Source organism: Peromyscus leucopus, chromosome 4 (genome assembly GCF_004664715.2).
Source record: "Peromyscus leucopus breed LL Stock chromosome 4, UCI_PerLeu_2.1, whole genome shotgun sequence".
NCBI lineage: Eukaryota > Metazoa > Chordata > Mammalia > Rodentia > Cricetidae > Peromyscus > Peromyscus leucopus.
Window position 1 is genome coordinate 61,115,213 of NC_051066.1, and position 22,469 is coordinate 61,137,681.

The following is a 22,469-nucleotide window of genomic DNA, read 5'->3' on the forward strand; positions in this document are numbered from 1 at the left end:
GTGTGCTCCTTTCCCGAGTCATATGGCTCTAGATGTGCTGTTCCCACGTCCTTGGCCGCTCCCAAAGCCAGCGGAAGTTAGGTTTGCCCAGTTTCAGGCCTGCTTTCCAGTTCTCCGTCTTAGGCTACCTTCCAGGCCAACAGGCAGAAAACTGAATGCCTCAGGGCCCAGGCACCCAGGGGTAAGGAAGGCAGGACTGTGGCTGGAAGGCTGGGCACACAGAAGGAGCCAAATTCCCTGCTGAGTGGTTGAGATCAGCCACACTTGTCATAGGCGAGCCCAGATTTAAGTGTTGAACGTTTTGTTTTCTGCTGGTGAGTCTCACAATGAAGGGTCTAAACTCCATCCCAGAAACTGGACTTCATGTTTCTAGATGGTTTGCTTGGCTACGTTTCTGGGGACTAGGCCTCAAGATGGGATTTGTGTACCTCCAACCTCTAGTCCAGGGGTCTCCACAAAATGCCCTTGCTTATCTGCCATTAACTTCACAGATGAATTCCAGAGTTCAGCTACGTTTTCCATGAGAGGATAGCTTTTTTGCTTTTTTTTTTTTTTTTAAAGTTTTTGTTACATTTTTATTTATTTTGTGTGTTTGTGTAGGGGCTGGTGAGCACACCATGGCCTGGGAGTGCAGGTAAAAGATCAATTTCTGGGAGACAGTTTTCTCTTTCCACTATGTAGGTCTTGAGAATTCAACTAAGGCCACCCACCTGGCTTGGTGGCCTGTGCCTTCTGCCTTCTGAGTCTCATGGATTAAGTGTTTCATCAGAAAGAGGGCTGGCTGGGGACTAACAGAGCGTGGATATTCGCCACACATGATAAGGAATGCTGGCCCTGAGTAGAACATCCTCAAGGAGCCTTCCAAAGGTCTACAGGAGGGGCACCAGTGTTTTCCAGACCAGGGAACAGCTCATCAGTGAATTGGGCATATGCAGCTGTCAATCAGCAGAGACCACATTTCTTCCTATAGCCTTGGCAGCATATCTGATTACCCTTCCCTGTTTGGTGCTAGGAAATGAACCCACAGCGTCATGTATGCCAGGCCAGTCCTCCATTATCAACTGAGCTTCGATACAGCGGAACAACACAAGGTAAAAGTTCAGCCAGAGTAGGAGGGATTAATTTTATTTGAAACCATTGAGTTAGAATGTGGTCCAACTCAAGAGCGCCACCCACTGGCCGGTTGCATCAGCCCAGTTTGGAGAGATTTCTAGAGATCGTCTACTTCCTGTCTAGAAGTTCCCCCACTGTGGGAAGTGGAGAGAGAGGGAGGAGGAGGAGGGAGAGGGAAAAGAGAGGAGAGGGAGGAGAGAGAGGGAGAGGAGAGAGAGCAAATTGCCACCCATAGCTCCAAATGCGGGTTCCTTTTTATTTTCGGCCACCGCCTATGGCACACATGTGGCTGGTTGGGGTGCGGGGAGCATCAAGGTATGAGAGGAATTTTACAACAGTTCCTTTAATGCCATTGAGACCGGTACCACCTGTTTCACGCCTGGAGGCCCAGTCTACCGTTGTCAGCTGGGCCCCCCCCCCCGCCGCCGCCCCCCCACTCCCCGGAGCGCACGGCTTTGCCATTCACTTCTTTTTCGTCTTCACCAGCCCCTTCTGCACAAGGCTGCGGTATAGCTCCTGGATGTAGGTGTAGACGCACTTGGAGTCGGGCACGGCCAGCCGCACCATGTCATCCACGTCCAGCAGCTGGGCACAGTCGGCTAGTTTCCTGAGGGTGGAATGGGGAGCAGAGGGTCAAAGGGGAAGAGGGAGCCGAGGAGATGGGTCCAGGCAAGCGAAGGCCACCAGGTCAGCCATCCTAGGGTGGGTTGAGTGTGGTAACTGAGGCCCCTGCAGGGGCAAGATGGACCTGGGTCTCCATATCCTCACGTGGGAACCTCTGTGTTCTAGCCTGGATTAGCTTCCTTCTTGCGCATAAGGACAGCGGTGCTCTGGATTAGGGACAGCAAATACTTCAGAGGACAGACCATGAATCCGACCTAGAGTGCTGGCTTGCCACAGCCCGAACAGCTCCATTCAATTAGAGCACCTATTTGTTAAACACCTACTAGGTGCCAGGCAGTCTTCTCTTGGTCAGCAGGGAATAGCCAAAACTCTGCTCTCTGCGGTGCCAAAGTAATCCAACACATGAGGCAGAAGGGGTATCAGACTGGTGAGAGGTGCTGGGGAGAAAAAGGTAGCAGAAAAGGACCACTCTGTGCTAGAGGGGACTTCTGGGAATTTGTAGTAGGGTGCTGGACAGCAGGCAGAGAAAGAACATCTGCAGAGGTCCTTGGCAGGACGGCTTGGTGTGTTCCCAGACTGCAGGGAACCCAGCAAGTCCTCCTCTTCTAACGTCCCAGCTGCATTTTGAGGTTACTTGATATCCCTGGCTCTGCTGAGGCTGATAAGCTGGCCTAATCGCTGCTGGGGCCTCCCTGCCCGGTGCCAGGTGTCTTATCGGGTGATCCCGGGAGATGGGCTCGGTTACTCCTCTTTATCTCTGACGAGCAGAGGAGGAACTGAGCTCACAGGGTTTGGTGCTCTGCCCCAGGTGAGAGTGTAACAGCCGGGACTCAACCCGAAGCCTGCCCATGTCTCTTGCACCTTGGCTCTCAGCAATCTGGGCGGCCACAGTCAGCCAACGATGGATGCTGGCAGTGGGAGCAAGAAGGCCCAGCGGAAATTCTCTCTTGGGGCTGCCACAGCTGGGCTGATGTGTAAGCCACTGGCCTGGAAGCTGGGGGAGGGGCCCAGACTGAAGGGTTTTGAAGAATAGGACAAGCATGCTCTCTGCATCCAGGGCTTCAACCTCAGCCCCATGGGTGTGGGCCGCTGCTGTTCCCCCAACGCTGGAAAGGCCAAACCCTTTGTGCCAATGAAGCCTGGAACAGAGCAGGGCTCCTCCAACAGTGTAAGTGGTGAAGCCCCACTGGGGCTCTGGACTGCTCATTTCTTCTATTCATGCCAGGCCTTTGAGAACTAGAGGAGAGTTCTGGATCAGGAGCTCAGGGCAATAGCTGTGGCAGTGGCCCCCTTCCACCTGTCACTTCTGAGAGGCCTCAGAGTTAGGAAAAAGGAGTAGGGATTCAAACCCTGGCACCTCAAGTATGATTCTCCACTTTCCTTTCTTCCTTCCTTCCTTCCTTCCTTCCTTCCTTCCTTCCTTCCTTCCTTCCTTCCTTCCTTCCTCTCTTCTTTCCTCCCTCCCTCCCTCCCTCCCTCCCTCCCTTCCTCCCTTCCTTCCTTGAGACAGGGTTACTCTGTGTAGTTTTGGTGCCTGTCCTGGAACTCACTCTGTAGACCAGGCTGGCCTCGAACTCATAGAGATCCACCTGGCTCTGCCTTCCGAGTGCTGGGATTAAAGGAGTGCACCACTGCCACCCGGCTCCACTCTCCACTTCTATAATTCTCCTTAGCCTCGGTCCTGTTCAGCTGCCTGGCGCTTCCCAAAGCCTGCAGTCACCCTCAGCTCATCCTCTGCCTTTCTGTGGCTCTGCCTCGCTGGAAACCAGGCTTGCACTCCCTAGATTAGGATGTTTGGCTGGGGCAGAGCTTCCTGCTCATTTGTTGCCTCTAAGCTTAGCTAGACCAGGAGTCACATAACACCTACCTTGCCACAGTCCTCCTGTAGGACCTGGGAAGACCCTAACCCCTCTGCCCAGCTCCACCTGTGAGGACAAGTGAGTGGGTCCAGGCAAACACTCGGCAGATGCTTACTTGGTTAATGGAGTTTTTACTCCGCATCGTTGAGCTGAAATACGACTCTGTTTTCGCTGACCGTCTCATCCCACGGCAGAACAACAGAAAACAGAAGAGACTGTCCGGAATACAGAGTCTGGCTGGAATTTTGTTGTTGTGTGCCTCTGCCTTTCAAGTGCTGGGATTAAAGGCATGTGCTACCACACCCGGCCATCTGGTGGCTTTTAAGTGACATCCATGTATCCTATGGCCCTAAGGACGTGTCCCCAGAGACCCTCTTAGGAAAAAGAGAGTTGGCCACGGGTCACCTAACTGGAAGGTCGTCCCTTAATATATATAGTATGTAGCTCATTCAACCAATGTCTGAAAAAACATGCTGTTTAAAAAAAAAAGTTGAGAAGTATGGATCAATATGCTCTCATTTTCCTGAGGAAAACACACATTTTTCCCCACTGGTGGGTGGGCAGGCCTGGGCTAGAGGGGGTCGGCTTCCCAGGCCAGACAATTTGGTACTGCCATTCCTAGGGTTTATATATCTATTTGTTTGAGACAGGCCTCCTGTATCACAGGCTGACCTCCAACTCCGTGTGTAGTCAAGGACGACCTTGAATGTTTGATTCTCGTGCCTCTCGCTCCTCTAGCTAGGGTTACTGGTGTGCACCATCACATTGGGTGATCAAACGCAGGACTTTGTGCACGGGGAAGCAAGCACTCTCTAAACTGAAGCACACCCAGAGCTGGTGATTGATTGTGTCTTACTATAGACATGAGGCCGGCCTCCAATTCTCAGCAACCCTGCTTCAGTCTTGGGGTGCTGAAGTTAGGTGCACACCACTATGTGTGGGCTTTAGAAAAAGCACCTGTCTGTCTGTCTGTCTGTCAGGGGCCTGAGTTGCGCTCATGTTGACCACACTCCCTGCACGACCCTGTTTCCACCAGTGGCTTACAAGTGTCTTTCTGCGGTCATCGCCCAGGTTGGAGGTGGGAGGCTAAAGACAGTAGGAACCCCGACCCCTTTTCCCCACTCTGGCAACCATGTTTTTCTGTTTGTTTGTTTGGTTGATTGGTTGCTTTCGTCTTTAAGATAGGCTCTCTCACTGCATATCCAGGTGGGCCCAGAACTTGAGATCCTCTTGCCTCAGCCTCCCGAGTGCTGGGAATATAGTCCTGTATACCACACCCATTGTTCAAAGCCTTGTCTTGGTCTCAGTTTCTTCCATCAGCCTCACTCTTCCCTACACCGCCCTCCCAGCAGCTGCTACCCTTGACTTGTGGCTGTATGAGCCTCGGCAATAATACCCCTCCAGGACCCAGAGTGAGTGGTAATTATCGTCATAACCGTGATAGCATTCATTATAATGATAGTCATGTAGCCAAGAGTGTTTGAAGTGCTTGCTGTGGGTTAGGCCCTGTTACGGGCGGGCGGGTTACAGGGACTTAATTATGTTACTGAGTTCTTATCTCTGTAAAAGGGGAAACATCATGGAGATAAAGGGGTGCGGGCGTGTCCAGGGTTACACAGAGTCAAAACCTAACCTCCAGTTTCTGTAACCCCCTGTCTCAAACCAGAAGGCTCACCTTTCTTCTCTCCCTTATTCTGCTTGAATTTTGAGTTTTCTTTGGATATGTGTGTCCATGTGCACATGCGTGTTCAGGTTTGTGGAGGCCGGAAGTCAACCTTGGATGTTGTACCTCGGGAGCTGCCTATCATGTTGTTTGAGTCTTGGTTTCTCACCACACTGAAGGGTCACCCAATTAGGCTAGCATGGTCAGCACGTTCCAGGGATCTGCCTGTCTGTGCCGCCCTTGGGTCCTGGGGATAGAACTCGGGCCTGGGGATGGAACTCAGGTCCTCACGGTGGTGCAGCAAGCTTTCTACCAACTGAACCATCTCCTCGGCCCCTCGAGTTTTCTTTTAGGGCACCTGCTGTCACTGCCTATGTGTTATCTGCACGCATGTTCTTATGACCTGTCTATTCATTTAGACTATAAGCCACAATGGAGCATAGTTTTCTCTGTTTGAGCCATTTACCTAAAGTTGCTTTAAAAAAAAAAAAAAAAAAAAAAGCCAACCCTCGGATACAGGTCTGTGTGGCAGTAGCCTTAGCTTGGTCGCCCACATGCACCCTTTGCACGCACCCGGACTCCTCTGAGGCCACCCACTTCCCTTCTGACTCTGCCATCCCAGGACTGAGGCTTACTCTGCAGTGGAGAAGGCTAGGGTGAAGTTGTGCCGCCGCTTGGTCGGGTCCAGCTCTGCATAGTCAAAGGCATCTGGGAAAAACTTGTGGATGAGGGCGCAGAAGGCCATGCCGCTGCTCCAGCTGGAGGAGAAGTTCTGGATGTCCACGTGCTGAGACAGATAGGCAGGGAATGGAAGCCCTTCGTGACCCCGGGCTGGGGGGCCTGGACTTTGCCTCTCTCACCCTTTTGGAATCCGAACCCTCAGATTCTCCACCGCACTACTGCCCCGGAGAAAAGTGTCCCCTGTCCCTTCTGTATCCCCAGCCCCTGCCCACCTCATACTTTCTCGTCATGGCCCGGCACCACTCCAAAAGCATGTTCTTAACACCACCAATGGCTGCCCCCGCGGCTTTCGTGTTCCGGAAGAGGGCAGTGGGGCCCGAGGCTGCCCTGTGAGGAGAGGGGCAAGAAACCACACACATCCCATTGTGAGGAATCTCAGGCTACAGGTGTGTGTCTGGGCTTAATGGTTTCCACTGGCCCCCAGACCCCCCCACCCCCTCCATTAGCCCCCACCCACAAATCCTAGGGAAATCTCAGCCCACCCTGACTCCTGGTTTGCATCCTACCCGCCAAACTTGTCCATGATGGCTTTGCGATTCTGCGCACGGGGTCCCCGGGGCCGAGCAGGGGCTGACACCCTGCGTTCTGGTGCTCTCTCCTTTTTTTCCTCCGAGGGTGGGGGCTCCGTGGGGCTCTGGGACACGTCACTGGGCGAAGACTCACTACGTGGAGAGGTCACAGAAGCACGAAAGGAGGTTGAACTGACACCATAGGGTGCAGAACAGCTCTGGGGGCTGGCTGGGCAGAGGTCACTGCCGTAGACAGGCCTGCGCAGTTAAGCTTAATTGGTGCACACACTCATCCTGTGCCTAGCAGTAAACAGACTCAGGCTAACTCTGGGGAGCACGTGGTCTGCTGAGGCCATATGCGGCAGAACCAGGGCACACCTGGGCTCTGACCTGAGTTTGGATCCTGGCTTTGTTCTTATTTGCTGTGTGATCTTGGGGCTGCCCCATCTGTAAAATGGGGACAAGAATGCCTCCCTAACAAGGTGATTCTGAGGCCTACAGAAGATCGAGGTCAGGTAGCTGCGCTTACCTCAAAGCTACGCAGATGCTTGCTGAGTATTCATCGGTCAGCTTTCCCCAAGAGACAAGGAAGTGACCGAAGTGTGTGCGATGGGAGAATAAGGCTGGCTGGCTAGCACTTCCCATATGTCAGGCAGGCACTATGTGCTCAGGCGCCATTTTTTGCTCACAAGTCACTGGAGCCTACAATAACCCTGTGAGGTCCTTACAATTGTTATGTCCACTTCACAGATGCAAGGAGGCTAAGGGACACAGCCAAGGTCACCTGGCTGGTCAGCGGCAGAGTCACTGTCCAGACTCAGGCTTTCAGATCATTCTTATGGATGACACTTCGAGAGCTGTCACAATACTCATGGGGCCTGAAGAGGCTTCAGCCACGGAGCAGGAGGTAGGCCAGGCATCCTTCATGCCTCGCCCTCCATTTGTTTTCTGGGATCTGTCTGAGATACAAGGCCAGGAATCCTGGAATATCTGGAAATCGGGTCTGGGGAGGCCCAGAGAGAGGTGACAGTTGACTTCAAAAGGAGCAGGAGACTGGAGGAGTCAGAACTCCGGGGCTTGACATTTACCTGGCTGAAGGACTGGTCTCTCCAGATGCTGTAGAATCTGTACCCAAGCCATCTGGAGGGTAGGAAGAGAGCAGAAGGAAGCGGAGGCTGTCTGTCCCGTGCTCCCTGCAGCATCCTTCCTCAGGGTAGTCCTGCAACATCCTGGGCTCCCCCTTACCTGGGCTGAGGCTGGTTCCCTCATCTGTGGGGCTCTCGGGCCACTCCTCGGGGGAGCTGGGAATCACCGCTGTCCTTTCTTCTGATTCCTTTTCCTCACCCTGCTCCTGCTCTTCCGTGGGACTCCCTGGCTCCTGGGGTGGGCAAGATCTGTGTGGGCAGCTACCCAAGGCTTTCAAGAACTTCAGAAAGGTTTGGAAGGCAGTCTGAGCCACAATCTCCTTTCTCCACCCCCACTCCCAGGATCTTGATACCTGGTGGAGGAAGACTGTACTTTCCCAAGATATGGTTTGGATAGAAAGTGGCCACACAGTCTACTGAGAGGTAGCTATCATGAGGGCTCTAACCTCATCAACAGACTATCCAGATGGGGCTTAGTTAGAGGATCTATCATGGTGTGTGTGTGTGTGTGTGTGTGTGTGTGTGTGTGTGTGTGTGTGCGCCTTTGAAGGGCGTATCTTTTATGTGATGCATGTGTGTTTGTGATGTGTGTGTGTGTGATTGTGTGTGCGCTCTCGCAGGGCAAAGGACAGCCTCAGGTGTAATCCTTACTTCCTCCTTTGAGACCAGTTCTCTTTGTTGCCTGCCGGTGTGTATGTAATAGGATTCTCCTGTCTTGGCCTTCCCTCAGGCACACAAGGACTTCAGATGTGTACTGCTGTGCCTGACTCCTACATGGGTTCTGGGGATTTGAACCTGGGTGCTTCTGCCCTCTTAGCAAGAGTTTTTACCCACTGAGCCATCTCCCCAGTGAGGGGAATGTCTTATGTTCAGAGATTTCTTCTCCCTCTCTGTCTCCTGTTTCCTGGCTGCCTGAGGAAAACAGTTTCCCCTTCTCCTGCCCTTTCGGCTTATTTCTGCCTTACCACAGACCTCAAAGCAATGAAGCCAGGACTGAAAACTTCGAAACCACAGGCCAAAATAAAACTCCCCCCACCTTTAAATTGCTTTGCTTGGGGGCTTTGTAGCAGCAGCAACAACAATAAATCAACGAGGGAGTCAGGGAGGCCTCGATTCCCGAGGAAGAGGGGACTCGAGACCCTCCTTTCTGCCCTACTCACCACCAGCTGCTTTGTGCCACTTTCGGCCTCCTTCCCATCGATGACCTCCTTCCCATCGACGATCTCCTTCCCATCGACAACCTCCTTCCCATCGACGGTCTCCTTCCCATCGACTGCCTGAAGTTCAGCATTGGCCTGGTCCTTCACATCAGCCTTCTTCTGAGATTCCGTCTCAGCCTCTTGGACAGTAACCTCTGCCCCAGCACCCTCAGGCTTGGGTTCAGGCTTGGGTTCAGGCTTGGCTTTATCACTCACATCCAATTTCTCCTTAGAGTCCAGATTGGCCTCTTTTCCATCAGACTTCTGCTTCTCCGGGGCCAGCGTGGCCTCCTCTTTCCCCTTAACCTCGCTGGGTTCAGGTGTTGTGTCTTCTTTCCTGCCAGTCTCTTCCTGGGAAGCCACGGCGGTCTCTTCCTTCCCACCCTCCTCCTCTGCAAGGTCACCCTTGGCTTCCTTCTTCCCACTGGCCTCCCCTTGCAGGTCTACCTTGAGCTCATCTAATACATTTGCGTCCTCCGGGCACTCCCCTGACACAGCCCCCTTGGGGGCTGCTTTACCCTCCTGTTCTGCGTCATCCGGAGGGTCTTTGACACTTGTCCCAGCTGAGCCTTTGGCCACCTCCTCTGCAGTGCTTTGATTTCCTGGTGTGTCAAGATTCCCTGCAGTTGGGGAGACAGTGGTCCCATTCTCAGAGGGATTCTCTTCTGTCTGTTCCATGTCTAGAAAGAGAGGACATGAAGACTTTGTCACACACTACCCTGGCATGAGGTGCAGACCCTGCCCACTGAGTGCCCTGGCCCAGGAGTCAAGAAGTCTCTGGTTCTGTCCTGTTTCCCTAACTAGTTGGGCATGACAACATACCCACTCTCCCTGTGGAAACATGAAGGATAGAACACTTCTTTTGCTAAAGTGGGGCAGTTGGGCCATATTGACTTGATATTGGATGGTATTTACCCAAGGCCCTTCTGTATGCTATGCCTTTTTTTATTGTTATTATTTTGAGGCAAGGTCTCATGTAGCCCAGGTTGGCCTCAAACCTGTTTTGTAGCAGGGGATTTCCTTGAACTCCTGATTCTACTGCCTCTGTCTCCATAGTGCCGGAACTACAGGCTTGCATCACCATACTTGGCCATTATTATTATTATCATTATCATCATCATCATTATTATTGCTATCATCAAACCTAGGGCTTCATGCATGCAAGCTACCACTTTACCCCTGAGTGAAATGTCCAGCCTCATATAGTGTCCTTTTCGATGATTTTGCCTCACTTTGATTAACAAGGAAGGTGGTCACAATGGAATACCATTGTTCTGGAACCTGGAAGGAACAATTGCTGCTCACCCCCTAGAGCCAAAAGCAGGCTGGCCTATAGAACTGAACAGCCCTGCTTTGCTTCTATTGTATGGATTTTCAGTTACCTTCTATTTCTGGTAAGCGATATCGAGCTTCCATCTCCAGCAGTGATCTGAAGTGTCTTTTTAAAACGCATTATTGGATTTAAAAATAACTTAATTCAAAACAAGACAGGCATTTAGGAAATTTGAGTAAAGATGGTACAAATGTCAGATCATAGAGATGGTGTAAAAATACTCACGATTTGGGAGCCCCGGGGCAGGCGAGTCTCTGAACCTCTGTGGTTCTTGAAAAAGTGAATGAGAAGAGTTTGCTTTGGTGAGAGAATAGAATCACATCCTCTCTAGTCTGCAAAGCTGGCCTCCACCTGCTCTTGGGTATATGTGGAGAAGATGACCCCTTAACTTGGGGATTCCTCGTTGAGTATGGTATATAGTTTTGGTGTGGGGACGGGGCCAAATCCCTCACTACCTTCTCTTGTTGGGGGTCTAGTTACAAAGAAAACAGCTCCCAAATAGAGTTCAGGGCATGACTCAGGCAGTAAGAAAAGTGGACACTCCTGTCATTGGCTAAAAATACCTCCTGCTCTTGGCAGTACTTTCTTTCTTGGTGAGAGTACCTAGGACACCTTGGTAAACTGGACAGAGTCCAGGCGGCATGAAGACATGATACACTCAGCCACCCACTTCCTTATTCCTGCTCCTCCAGACAAGAGTCCTGGGGTCTCTGGGTTTGGTGCTCTCCACTTTCTAGGAAGTAGATGGAATTTTGTAAAGATATGAAGACTGTCCACCATGATAGCCCCTTGGTGCTGCAGCAGCTCCAGCCATATATTCTAGCGAGAGGGGCAAAGTGTCTGTGTAGCAGCACGCACGGGTGGTGATCAGGAGGTCACGGCACATGGACCCTGGCATTCTAGTCACTCACTTTGAGCTCAAGGCATTCCCTCTGAGCCCCAGCTTTAGATCGGATGTTTCTAGACAGTACTCTGTAGAGGTATGGCACGCACAAAAGGCATGGGTTCACCAGCAGAGTGCTCTCCTAAAACGTGCAAGGCCCTAGATTCAACCTCCAGCACAGTATAAACTGGGTATCGTGGTACATGCCTGTAATCCTAGCATTGGCGAGGTAGAAGCAGGAGGATCAGTCCCAGCACATGGTGAGCTGAGGCCAGCTGAGGCTGTGGAGAGAGAGAGAGAACAAAAAGGTTCTCTTGACAGCGAGAGGAAGATGTATTTATTCACTGACCACGGTTGTTCCAAATATAGCCAGCTTTTCACTCTCCTAGAGACACACAGCATCATTAGCACTTAAGCAGGTATCAGGTGCCACTGAGTTAAAAAAAAAAAAAACAAAAAAAAAAAAAACTGAAAACTTAGCTTGAATATCATTGAATTCACCTTTTCCTAGACCTTCCTGGCCATGGCTTTTCTCTTTGCCCTCTTTCCTTACTGGAATGCTGTCCATGAGGCATTCCCATTGATCCCATTGACAAAACCGTGTTCGAGATCTGAATGAGCCACAAACCCTCTTCCCTCTGTGTCCTCATGGGGAAGACGGTGTGAGTCAGTGGTGAGAGGCATGGTGGTCTTGTGACGGCAGGATTCCAGCTGCCCCTGTTTACGGTGTGACGCTTGTTCTGACTTTCCACGTCTGTAGATAGAATAGGTCTGGCCCAGATGGAGAGTGGAAGGCTTAGGTGGCTAGCACATGGGCAGTATTTGGAAGGAGTCCTTACTCCACAGCATGCCTGGTGAAGATTGACTGTGCCATCCCTGAGCCAGGGTGAGGACCTGACCTGGTCCCCAGGGCATTATGAGTGACACAAGACAGAGAGGACTGGATGTCAGTAAGATGGCCCTTTTTATACCCCCAAGTGCGGCATATTTGGCTAAGACATAGCGGATTGCTTCAACCATCTTTGTAGCTGCACACTACTCACTTGGGGCGGGGGTGGGGGTGGGGGTTGGGGGTTGGGGGGTGGGGGGTGGGGGAGAGAGTATGCATGGGAACATATGCACACACCTCATTTACCTTGCCTGTTCATCGCCTCTGCTTTCCCCTCTGGGCTTGTCACAAATAGACAAGGAGTGAAGCAGCTCTGAATTCTGAGGAGTGAGGCTAGCTCTCCTCCCCCAGTGCTCCTGATGCTACGGCAGTTCACAGCGTACACTGAAGTGCTCTGCTTTACCTTGGTCACTCCTGGACGGACCCCTCAGAAGGGTGGAACTAGCCCCCTTTTAAAATTTAGGAGTCTGGTTTAGGGATTCTAGTTCTTGAGACTAAAGTCATAGGAGAATTAAGTGTGGGCCAAACCACATCTGGAACCTAGGTCTCCTGAGTCCCGGGTTAGAGCATGGATTGAGGATACTTTTCCCACTCGATCCTCAGCCCAGTGTCCCTTCAACAGTCCCAGCTCAGAAGAGTGGCCATGGCACCTGTGGCGAGGAGCCACTCAATGAGGCTGAGCGGTTTTTCTCTCTCGCGTAAGTGCACACTAGACCCTTCACCAGAGCTTTCTTCATCACTCCTTTCCAGCTTTACTCCCTGCCTCCTTCTTCCTTCGTCCTCCTGAACCCCAGCTATTACCCCAACCTTGTGTCCAGTTCGGCTTTTCAGTTCAGCTCCCCCAATCCAGAAGGAAAACCCAAGGTCTGAGCCTTCAGTAGTGTGAGTGAAGCTCGCTCTTTCTGCGATGCCTCTATCTCCTCCTACTGCCCAGCCCCCCTCCCAGTAGTTCTGAGGCCCCTACTTTACCATGCAGCCTTTTCTTGGAGAGGCCGTTGCATCCCAAGCCCCCCAAGACCTCCACCTGTCCCCCTGGGGCCTTCTTCATAGTTGGCCCCTTGCAGGCTGCTCTGTATCTGGCCTCGTTTTACCCAGCTCCTTTAGGCAGCTAAAGACAGTTGATGGAGTGCAGAGAATTAGGAAGCAGACCGAATTTTCTTTCATTGCAGGGTCCTTGTAAGAAGATCCGGGTCCTTGTAAGAAGATCCGGCTCTTTGAAGGAAGAGTAGGGCCTGGAGTAATTCGAAAAGGGCCCAGGGTTTTTCCTACCTGTGGGGTTCTGCCTGCAGCTTGGGAGCTCCTGCCTCGTTCTAGCTGAGTAGGCTTACTCCCATCGTCCTTTAAGTTCTGGTAGCTTTGAGCCCCCAGCTCATAGTCCCGCCTCCTTGCTTTCACTCCCCCCCCCCCCCCCCGCACCTCCCTTCCCACCTTTTAGAAGCCCGGGAAGAGCATTGTTTACCGCCCTGTTGGTACAACACTTTCTCTTAGACTGGGAGGCTCAAATTTCCCCTGAGGATCTGACAGGTGGCACCTTTCAATCATGCGGCGGTCCCTCTCGCCCCGACCCTAACAGCATCTTCTTTCCTGAAGTGCTCTGGCCCTGAAGATCTTGACAAGCAACTGCCTGGCCCATTTAGAACACACTCTCCAGCTCTGCTGTCGCCTAAGATCATCCACAGCCAGGCTAGACCTCCTGGGCTCCCTTAGCCCCTGGCCTCCAGTCTCCCTCTAATTGTCTCCTTTACTCCTCCCTAGGCAGAGCAGCTGCTGGCTGAGGGGTGGGCTCAGGAGGTGGCAAGTGGGGCAGCTGCCAACAGTGGGCTCACACTAGACCAGGAAACTTGGAAGGGGAGGGGCCAAGAGGAGAGCGGCATGGAGAGAGCCAATGAAACGCGGAACTTAGCATCTACATCACAAATAACTCATTGATTCTATTTTGAGCAGGATTGACTGATACATGATCAGCTCGCTCTCTCTCTCTCTCTCTCTCTCTCTCTCTCTCTCTCTCTCTCTCTCTCTCTCTCTCTGTGTGTGTGTGTTGAATTGAAAGTTTGCTCAGAAAAAACGGAAACAAATCCTTATCCTGGCTATGTGTCATACAACTTAAGGAGGGTACCATTTGGAGACAGTGGGCAGGGACACCCCTCCCATTTATGAAACTTGTGACTCCTCCAATTCCCCTCCCCCAGCTCCTTCCACTCAGCCACACTGGCTTGCTTCCTGTTCCTTAAATAAATCCAATCAGTGCTTTCCAAACTCAGGACTGGGTTTTCCTTCTGCTCTTTGTGAGACAGACTCCTCAGTGTTCTGGACCCAGCTCAAATTTTTTTTTTTTTTCCCTCAGAGAGGTCCTCCATGACTGTCAAGCTCTCTCCAATTTTCTGACTGCTTATGTATGTACTTCATAATATTTACTGGAATCAAAAGTTGTATTCTTATTGGGGTTTGATCCTAGCATTTAGGAGGCAGAGGCAGGCAGATCTCTGTGAGTCTGAGGCTGGAGCGAGTTCCAGGACAGCCTGAGTTACCCAGAGAAAGTCTGTCTTGGAAAAACCAAACCAAAACCAAAACTAAAACCAAAAAAAAAAAAAAAAAAAAAAAAAAAAAAGAAAAAGCATCCTTAGCCAGGCATGGTGGGCACACTTAGAGGTGGAGACAGGGGTAGGTCATCTCTGAGTTTGAGGCCAGCCTTGTCTACAGAATCAGTTCTAGGACAGCCAAGGCTACACAGAGAAACCCTGTCTTAAAAAACAACAACAAATTTCATTCTTAGGGTTGGTGAGATAGTTCAGTGTTTAAGAGCACAGCACTTGCTGTTCTTACAGAGTACCCAGGTTCAGTTCCCAACATTCACATAATGGCTCACAACCATCTGTAACTCCAGTTCCAGGGATCTGATGCCCTTATCTGACCTCAGAAGGCATGCATGTAGTGCACTACATTCATGCAGGCAAAACACTCCTACACATAAAATGAAAATAAATAGATCTTTAAACTCTATTGTAAATTCTCTCTCTCTCCTCTATACTTTATGAGGACAGGGGATCTATTTTCCATGCTCACAGATGTAGACCAGAGCTTTGCCTAGATCATATCTGGTTCTTGATAAATTGATATTGAATTAAGGAATCAATCAAGAAAAGCAGGGAAAAGAAAAGGAGCTGTGGTCAGTATCTGGGATGATATGAGAGACAGCTTATTTTATTAACCCAGGTTTGGGGACTGATTTTCAAATAAGTGTAACATCTGTCTCTAGTACATCTCCTTCATCCATCCAAAAATTATCTGCTGAAGACAGATGAGTTCTCCCACATTTCTCTGGCTTCATGATTTTTTCCTTCCCTTAACTCATTTCTTGTCTTACTGTCATTAGATAATAAAAACAGCAAAAACTAGAAGATGGTGGCATCAGTCATCATAACTTCTTTTATATAATCCTTTCATTCTTTGATGATGCAATGGTCAGTGAACACCAAGAGAGTCCTGGAGACAACAGCATTGAACACAAAAGAAAATAATATTAGTGTGAGGAGATAGTAATCACATTAACAAGTAAAATATGGAATATATTGGATGCAATAGATTCTATGAAATAAGGTGAATCAGGGCAAATGATAGGGTTTTGTGTTTGTTTTGACTTTGTTTTATAGGAAGGAGAATATATTTGTAGCTACAGCAAATGATATTGGAATAAAGACCTCAAAGAAGTTTGGGACTGACGCCTGTGACAGGACGGGCACCTGCATCCCTGGCAAAGAGAAGAGTAACTAGGAAGAAGGGGGTATGATGTATGTGTTGGATAAAGACAGAGGGTATCAGTAATGCTGGGCAAAGCAGGGGGGCAGGAGAACAGTTGGGGATAAAAGGAAGAAGACAGGGTTGGCAAGTCATGTGGGATTTGTACTAGCTCATACTGATTATCTACTTGATAGGACCTAGGACCACCCAGGAGATAAACCTCTAGGTGTGTCCACAAGCTAATTCTCTATTGGGTTAACTGAGATGGGGAAGACCCACCCAGAAAGCCTGTAGCAACTTCCCTTGGACAGGGACAGCTAACGGAATAAAAGGATAACATGACCTGAGTACCAGCACTCACTCTTCTCTCTGCGTGTCTTGACTGTGGCCATTGATGGAGCTGGCTGCCTCCCATTCCTGCCACAATGCCTTCCATGCCGCAGTGGAGTGCATCTCCTGAACCGAAAGCTGAGGTGAACCCTTCTTCCTCTAGGCTGCTGTTCTCAGGTAATGGACCACACCATGGAGAAAAGCAATGCAGGCTCTTACAAGCTATTGAGAAGACTTTGGCTTTTGCTCTATGATTAGAAACCACTGCAGTATTTAGGGGGTGAGTGACATGATCTAATTTTAGTTTTTTACATCACTCTGGCTGCTGTTTTGAGAACAGTCAGACGTGAAGTCTCGACAGGAGTCGGGAGAGCAGCCAGGAGACTTACCTGGTGATGCAGAAGAGTTTGTGGTGGTCTGGGCCAGACAGTCATCAATAGAGGCAAGCAGAAGTGATGAGGAACTGCCAGGTAGGCTTTCTACCTGTTACTGGGACAGTCTCCCACCTTCTGCTCCTCTCAGGACAGTTCAGGGAGACACCTATTTGTGCTCTCTGAGTCTCTTATGAGTGGCAGGTCCCAACGGGGTGATCCTGCATTCCTTTCTTTGGGGCTGGAGTCCCATTCAAGAAAGTAGTCCTGTCCCAGAGTGAGTGGCAAATACAGAACCTTTCTATAAGGACTGTAACATATTGATGAGTATATTCTAGAGATGAATAAATTCTGGAGATCTTCTGTGCAATACAGTGCATATAAATAGCAACACTATATTGTACAAGCAATTGTCTTATGTTAAATGTTCTAATTACAATAAAAAATAAAACCCTTTTGAGAGGTTGGAGAAAATATTTGCAGTAGGGCTGGTGAGATGGCTCAGGTGGGTCAAGAGCTTGCTTTGCAATAGTAACATCCCAAGTTAAGATCCTCAGGACTCATGTAACACGAGAGATATAGGATGGGTCCACAATCCCAGGACTCCTACAGTGAGATAGGAGGCAGAGACAGGCGAATCCCTGGATGCTCTCAGGCCAACTCACCCGGCATAGGCAGCAGCAAGCACAAGAGCCTGTGGTGTGTGCCAAACATGGTGGAAGTTAAGGATGGAAACCTGAGGTTATCCTCCAACCTCCATGTGCACAATGTGTGCATCCACACTCTCACACACACAGCATAAAAAGATAACTAATTTTTAAAACCTGCAATAAGCTGGGCAGCAGTGGCACACACCTTTAATCCCTGCGCTCGGGAGGCAGAGACAGATGCATCTCTGTGAGTTCGAGGCCAGCCTGGTCTATACAGATCGAGATCCAGGACAGGCACCAAAACTACACAGAGAAAGCCTGTCTCAAAAAACCAATAAAAAAACACAAACCAAGCCAAACAAACAAACAAACAAACAAACAAAACAAACAAACAAAAACCACCAAAAAACCTGCAATAGATTACATTAAGAAATAAGTGGACTGTTGAGATAGCTTAGTGGGGGTAAGGGTGCTTACCAGGATGCCTGACAACTTTGATGACTCTGGACCCACCTGGTGGAAGGACAGAATCAGCCCCATAAGTCGTCCTTTGACCTCCACATGTGCCCACGGCACATGCTCTTATGAATAAATTTAAATTTTAAGAGTATACCAAATGAGAGGTGTAGTTCAGTGGTGGAATGCTTGCTTGCTTGGAGTGTATGAGACCCTGGATTCTGCCTTCAGCACTGAGAGAGAGAGATCACTATTAGCTGAAGATGTGAAAATAGCACTTTGGGGAAAAAAAGACTTCGTCGTTAAAGACAATAAGAGATCAAGAAAATGTGGGTAAACTTTAAGAATCGTTAAATCCTGGTGATAGCTATGTTGATGTTCATTAGACTGTGTTTTCTGTGTGTTGTGAAATTGCCCTAATAAAAGTATTTTAAAAGATTGAAACCAATGCTTTTATTATTTATTTATTTTTATTGTTCATGCGTATGTGTGTGGGGGTATAATGAAGAAGCACAATAAAACATGCTCTAGGGCTGGGGAAGCAGTGCAGTTGGTAGAGTGCTTGCCTATAGCATGCATGTGATCCTAGTTTAAATCGGACATCGTGGAGCACATCTGGAACCCTAGCACTAGTGAGAGAGGCAGGAGGATCGTAAGTTGTAGATCATCTTGGGCTATACAGCAAATTAGAGAGCAGCCTGGTTTCCGTGAGACCCTGTCTCAAAAAAAAAAAAAAACTCTGTACGTGTTTCTTCTTTCTGAGAGCAGCAACCTTGCATCCTTCTCTCTGCAACCCCACCCGTTAATGATGCACACACAGCTCGTTTGTTTACTAATGCCTGGGTCCTACTCCCAGCGATTCTGATTTCACGGGTATGAGGTAACGTCTGGGCATTGAGGTTTTTTTTTTTTTTTTTTTTTTAAAAAAAAAAAAAAACAAAAAACAAAAACAAAACAAAAAAAAAACAAAAAAAAAAACGTGCTCCAGGTGGTTTTAGCATGCAAAACTGGCCGGCTCCCCTTGGGAAAAATTCTCCCTCCTTCACACAAGATCTGTCTGCGCCCCGGCGTGGGCTCTCCTTAGTGGGTTCGGGGAGCCAAGCCCCTTCCACACTGCAAACACTCCAACACCTCCCAGATAACGCAAGGGCTGGACGGCTAACAGGGCTGCTGGCGCTCGGCCTCTCACTCAAGCCTCTATGGTACGGTGGCGTCCTCTCTAGCCAATTGAAGTCGTTTTCCATTCAGCCAGCCGGTGGCTCCATCTCTATGGTAGCCGATTTCCCAGCGCCGCCTGGTCGGCGTTTCCTTCCGGATCAAAGAAGAGGTTGGACTTCCCTCCCGGAAGTGACCCACGTGCTTTTTATTTCGCCTAGCTAGGTGCCCGGCACCTTTTTACTATTGACCCGAAATTGGGGACGTCGTGGGATCCGTGACCTGCCCCAGGCCGTTGTGAGTGAGCCACGGTGTCTGACGCCCCCGGAGTGACCCTGATGATGCCGTCGCCATGACGACCGCAGCGTCTGGGCCGGCTCCGGGAGCCTCGGTTGTGGTGAGGGTCGGATTCTCAGGGCCGTGCGGGCCAGGCCCAGGGCTTCGAGTGTTCGGTTCCTACCGTCGGTCCTCTGGCTGGGAGGGATCTCGAGGGATTGAGAGGTCTCAGTTTCCGGCCCTGTGCTCGTGACATCCTGAGTGACCTTGAGTTGGCCACTGTCCCCTTGACGGGCCTCATTCCCACTTGTGTTAAGAGGGCTGATGACGTCTGCTGAGGGCAGGGGTCCCTGCTGGTCTGAGACGCTGTGATTCCTCGAGTCCTCCAGCCCCCGGATCGTAGGGTGAAGCGGGAGGGGTCGGTGATGACGATCATGTCTGCTCCTAGGACTAAAGACCAGCAGCAGGCTCTTCTCCACGGTGCTAGGTTGACATGGATCCGCTTAGAGCCCAGCAGCTGGCTGCGGAGCTGGAGGTGGAGATGATGGCGGACATGTACAACAGGTAATGAGAACCACCCCACGACACCTTGTCTTGGAGAATTATCCAGAGTCACCCTTACCAGGACAGAGTGAAGGACTTGTAACGAATGCTTGGCTCCTTGAGGTAGTGGAGCCAAGTCCCGCCCCCACCCCCCAACCTCTGCCCCACCCTCACCGTGCTTGGCTAAAGTAAATACAGGTCACTAGAAGGACTTGGCTATTTAGAGGGCGTAAAGGGGCGTGAAGGAGAATCTCCTGTCCAGGATCTGGTGAGTTTCAAAAACAACTACCACTAACATTTTTTTTTTAAACAAATAGCCCATTTAATTACTTTTGTTTATTTTTTGTGTGTGTGTTTGTTTATGAGTGCCAATGGGCATGCCACAGCAGCACATTAGTGGAGGTCCGAGGACATCTTTTTTTTTTTTTGTTTTTTGTTTTTTGAGACAGGGTTTCTCTGTGTAGCTTTGCGCCTTTCCTGGATCTCTCTTTGTACACCAGCCTGGCCTCGAACTTACAGAGATCCGCCTGCCTCTGCCTCCCGAGTGCTGGGATTAAAGGCATGCGCCACCACCGCCCGGTGGGCGAGGACATCTTAATAGGAGTCCATCTTTCCTTCTGCCATGGGTCTCAGGGATTGGACTTGGCAGCAAGTGCCTCTGCCTCCCGAGCTGTCTGAAGAGTCGTTTTGTAGTTAATAGCGTTTAGTAGCTAATATTCAAACTTTCTTCTTCTTCTTTTTTTTTTTTTTTTTTTTTTTTTTTTTTTTTTTCTTCTTCTTCTTTTTTTTTTTTTTTTTTTTTGAGACAGGGTCTCGTGATGTAACCCTGGCTAGCCTGGAACTTGCTCTGTATACAGGCTGGCCTTGAATTCACAGAGATCACTAGCCTCTCCCTCTTGAGCGCTGGGGAATTAAAGGTGTGCACAACCAGCCTTCCTTAAACTCTAACTCTGTGTTAGGTACTTGCAAAGCATTTTATACACATTATCATTTTTAAGTTCTTTTGTTGTTGTTGTTGTTTATTTGTGTTTCTTTTATATGTATGGATATTTTGCTTGCATATACATATGTACATCACATGCCCGAAGAGGCCATAGAGGCATCAGATCCATTGGAACTGGAGCTACAGACAGTTGTGAGCTGCCATGTGGGTTCTGGGAACCGAACCCAGGTCTTCTGCAAGAGCAGTAAGTTCTCTTAACCACTGAGCCATCTCTCCAGGCCCCATTAAAATAACTCACTGGGAGACGGGAATATAACTTTCTTGGTAGGGTGCTTGTCTAGAATGCAGGAAGCCCTTGGTTTGATACTGAAGTGGTACTTGTAATTTCAGCACTCAGAGGTGGAGGCCAGAGAGTCAATAGTTCACGGTCCTTGGTTACATAGTGAGTTTCAGGCCAGCCTGGGGTAGATGATACTAGTCTTTAAATTAAAAAAAAAAAAAAAGAAAAGAAAAGAAAAAGAAAGAAAAAAGAAACAAATAAGTTAAAATCAGTGGGTTACTCTTATTAGTGCCATTTTAATATAGGGAATTGAGGCATCGAGGGATTTAATAATCTCATAGCTAGTCCCTAGCTGGTCAGTAGCAATGTCAGGACCAATACTTCAGGCTGGCTTGACAACTGTTGCTTATAGCTGCTTGGCCAATTTGGAAACAAATCCTGGTGCACCAGTCACCCACTGAATATCTTTGGACAAGTTGTCTCCTGATTGATTATATCATCAATACCACTGACATAATAAACATTACTTCATGATGACGTTACCAGAACTGAACATGAAAGCCTTTAGCATCAAGCATATCATTCAGGGAACAGTGAGGCACTTGGGGGTTTTAGTTAGCAGAAGCTCTTCTCATTGGTTGATTTATCTTGGAGGCCACAAACTAGAACTTTATTATTATTATTATTATTATTATTATTATTATTATTATTGATTTTTCAAGACAGGGTTTTTCTGTATAACAGCCTTGGCTGTCCTGGAACTGGCTCTGTAGACCTGGCTGGCCTCAAACTCAGAGACCCTTTTAAGTGCTGAAATTGAAGGCATGTACCACCACCACTCGGCTGGAATGGTTTTTAAAATGCAGACTGTGAGGTCAGACTATTTGGCTTTGTATGATCCTTAGCAAATTATTGAGCTTCTCTGTCTTAATTTCCTTGTCTGTAAAATTGGGGATTTGATTGTGTTAACCCCACTGAGCTACTGGGAGGGTTATATAACAGAGTCTGTGTTAGCATTTAGCATGATGCCTGGCACACAGCCAGTATCCAGCAAGTCCTTCCTCTTTAACTAGTCTTATACATGTCTCAAACAAGGTTCTTAGTCTGAAGAACCTTCCAAGGCGTTTAAAATGAAAACAGAGTTTCCCCTGGTTCCTTGGGGGAGAGGATGAGGCAAACGTCAGTCCTGGAGGGTTGGAGTTGTTGAAGGGTTCTGGGCTGCCACAGGACGTTACTGATACAACCTTGTCCCTCTCGAATCGCAGAATGACCAGTGCCTGCCACCGGAAATGTGTGCCTCCCCACTACAAGGAAGCAGAGCTGTCCAAAGGGGAGTCTGTGTGCCTGGACCGGTGTGTGTCCAAGTACTTGGACATCCATGAGAGGATGGGCAAAAAGTTGACGGAGCTGTCCATGCAGGACGAAGAGCTGATGAAGAGGGTACAGCAGAGCTCTGGACCCGCGTGAGGCCCCCGGCAGTGTACACCTGGGGTGCGCCTCACCACTTACCCCATTTAAGTGTTCCCTAATGGGTGTCATATGTGAAAACTGTCATGCTTAGGCTCACTGGAGCGTCTCCAGGACCCCTGGGTGTGGTAGAGCTCTCCTGACTAAAGGGGGATTTGTCACGCTGGTTTGTGACTGTGTATGTGTGTATATGTATATATCTGTATTAAAACAGATTGTGAAAAGCGGTGTCTTTAGTACTTGAGAGTAATGACGCAGCTAGAGCACCCGGCAGTAGGTGGAAATGGGTGCCGCGGGTCTTT

At 49.5% G+C, this 22,469-nt stretch overlaps 2 protein-coding genes across 4 annotated transcripts; one reads left to right on the forward strand and one right to left on the reverse strand.

Moving 5' to 3' along the window:
- Positions 1–1,343: 1,343 nt before the first annotated feature.
- Positions 1,344–13,333, reverse strand: Smtnl1 (smoothelin like 1). 3 transcript variants are annotated; one of them, XM_037204930.1, is made up of 10 exons: positions 13,228–13,333; positions 10,412–10,456; positions 8,917–9,533; positions 8,815–8,880; positions 7,755–7,887; positions 7,598–7,649; positions 6,507–6,662; positions 6,213–6,327; positions 5,895–6,046; positions 1,344–1,720 (listed from the first exon to the last, which is right to left on the reverse strand). In XM_037204930.1, exons 3-10 carry the CDS (start codon positions 9,529–9,531, stop codon positions 1,576–1,578), a joined length of 1,434 nt encoding a protein of 477 aa, XP_037060825.1. In that variant the 5' UTR covers positions 9,532–9,533; positions 10,412–10,456; positions 13,228–13,333; the 3' UTR covers positions 1,344–1,575. The 3 variants fall into 3 exon arrangements, with proteins under 3 accessions (XP_037060825.1, XP_028750065.1, XP_037060824.1); XM_028894232.2 differs by having other exon boundaries at positions 8,815–9,533; XM_037204929.1 differs by lacking the exon at positions 10,412–10,456 and having other exon boundaries at positions 8,815–9,533; positions 13,228–13,329.
- Positions 13,334–18,531: 5,198 nt separating this feature from the next.
- Positions 18,532–22,391, forward strand: Timm10 (translocase of inner mitochondrial membrane 10). The gene is made up of 3 exons (XM_028894196.2): positions 18,532–18,955; positions 19,383–19,498; positions 21,966–22,391. The coding sequence occupies exons 2-3, from the start codon at positions 19,428–19,430 to the stop codon at positions 22,165–22,167; spliced, it is 273 nt and encodes a 90-aa protein (XP_028750029.1). The 5' UTR covers positions 18,532–18,955; positions 19,383–19,427; the 3' UTR covers positions 22,168–22,391.
- The last annotated feature ends 78 nt before the right edge of the window (positions 22,392–22,469 follow it).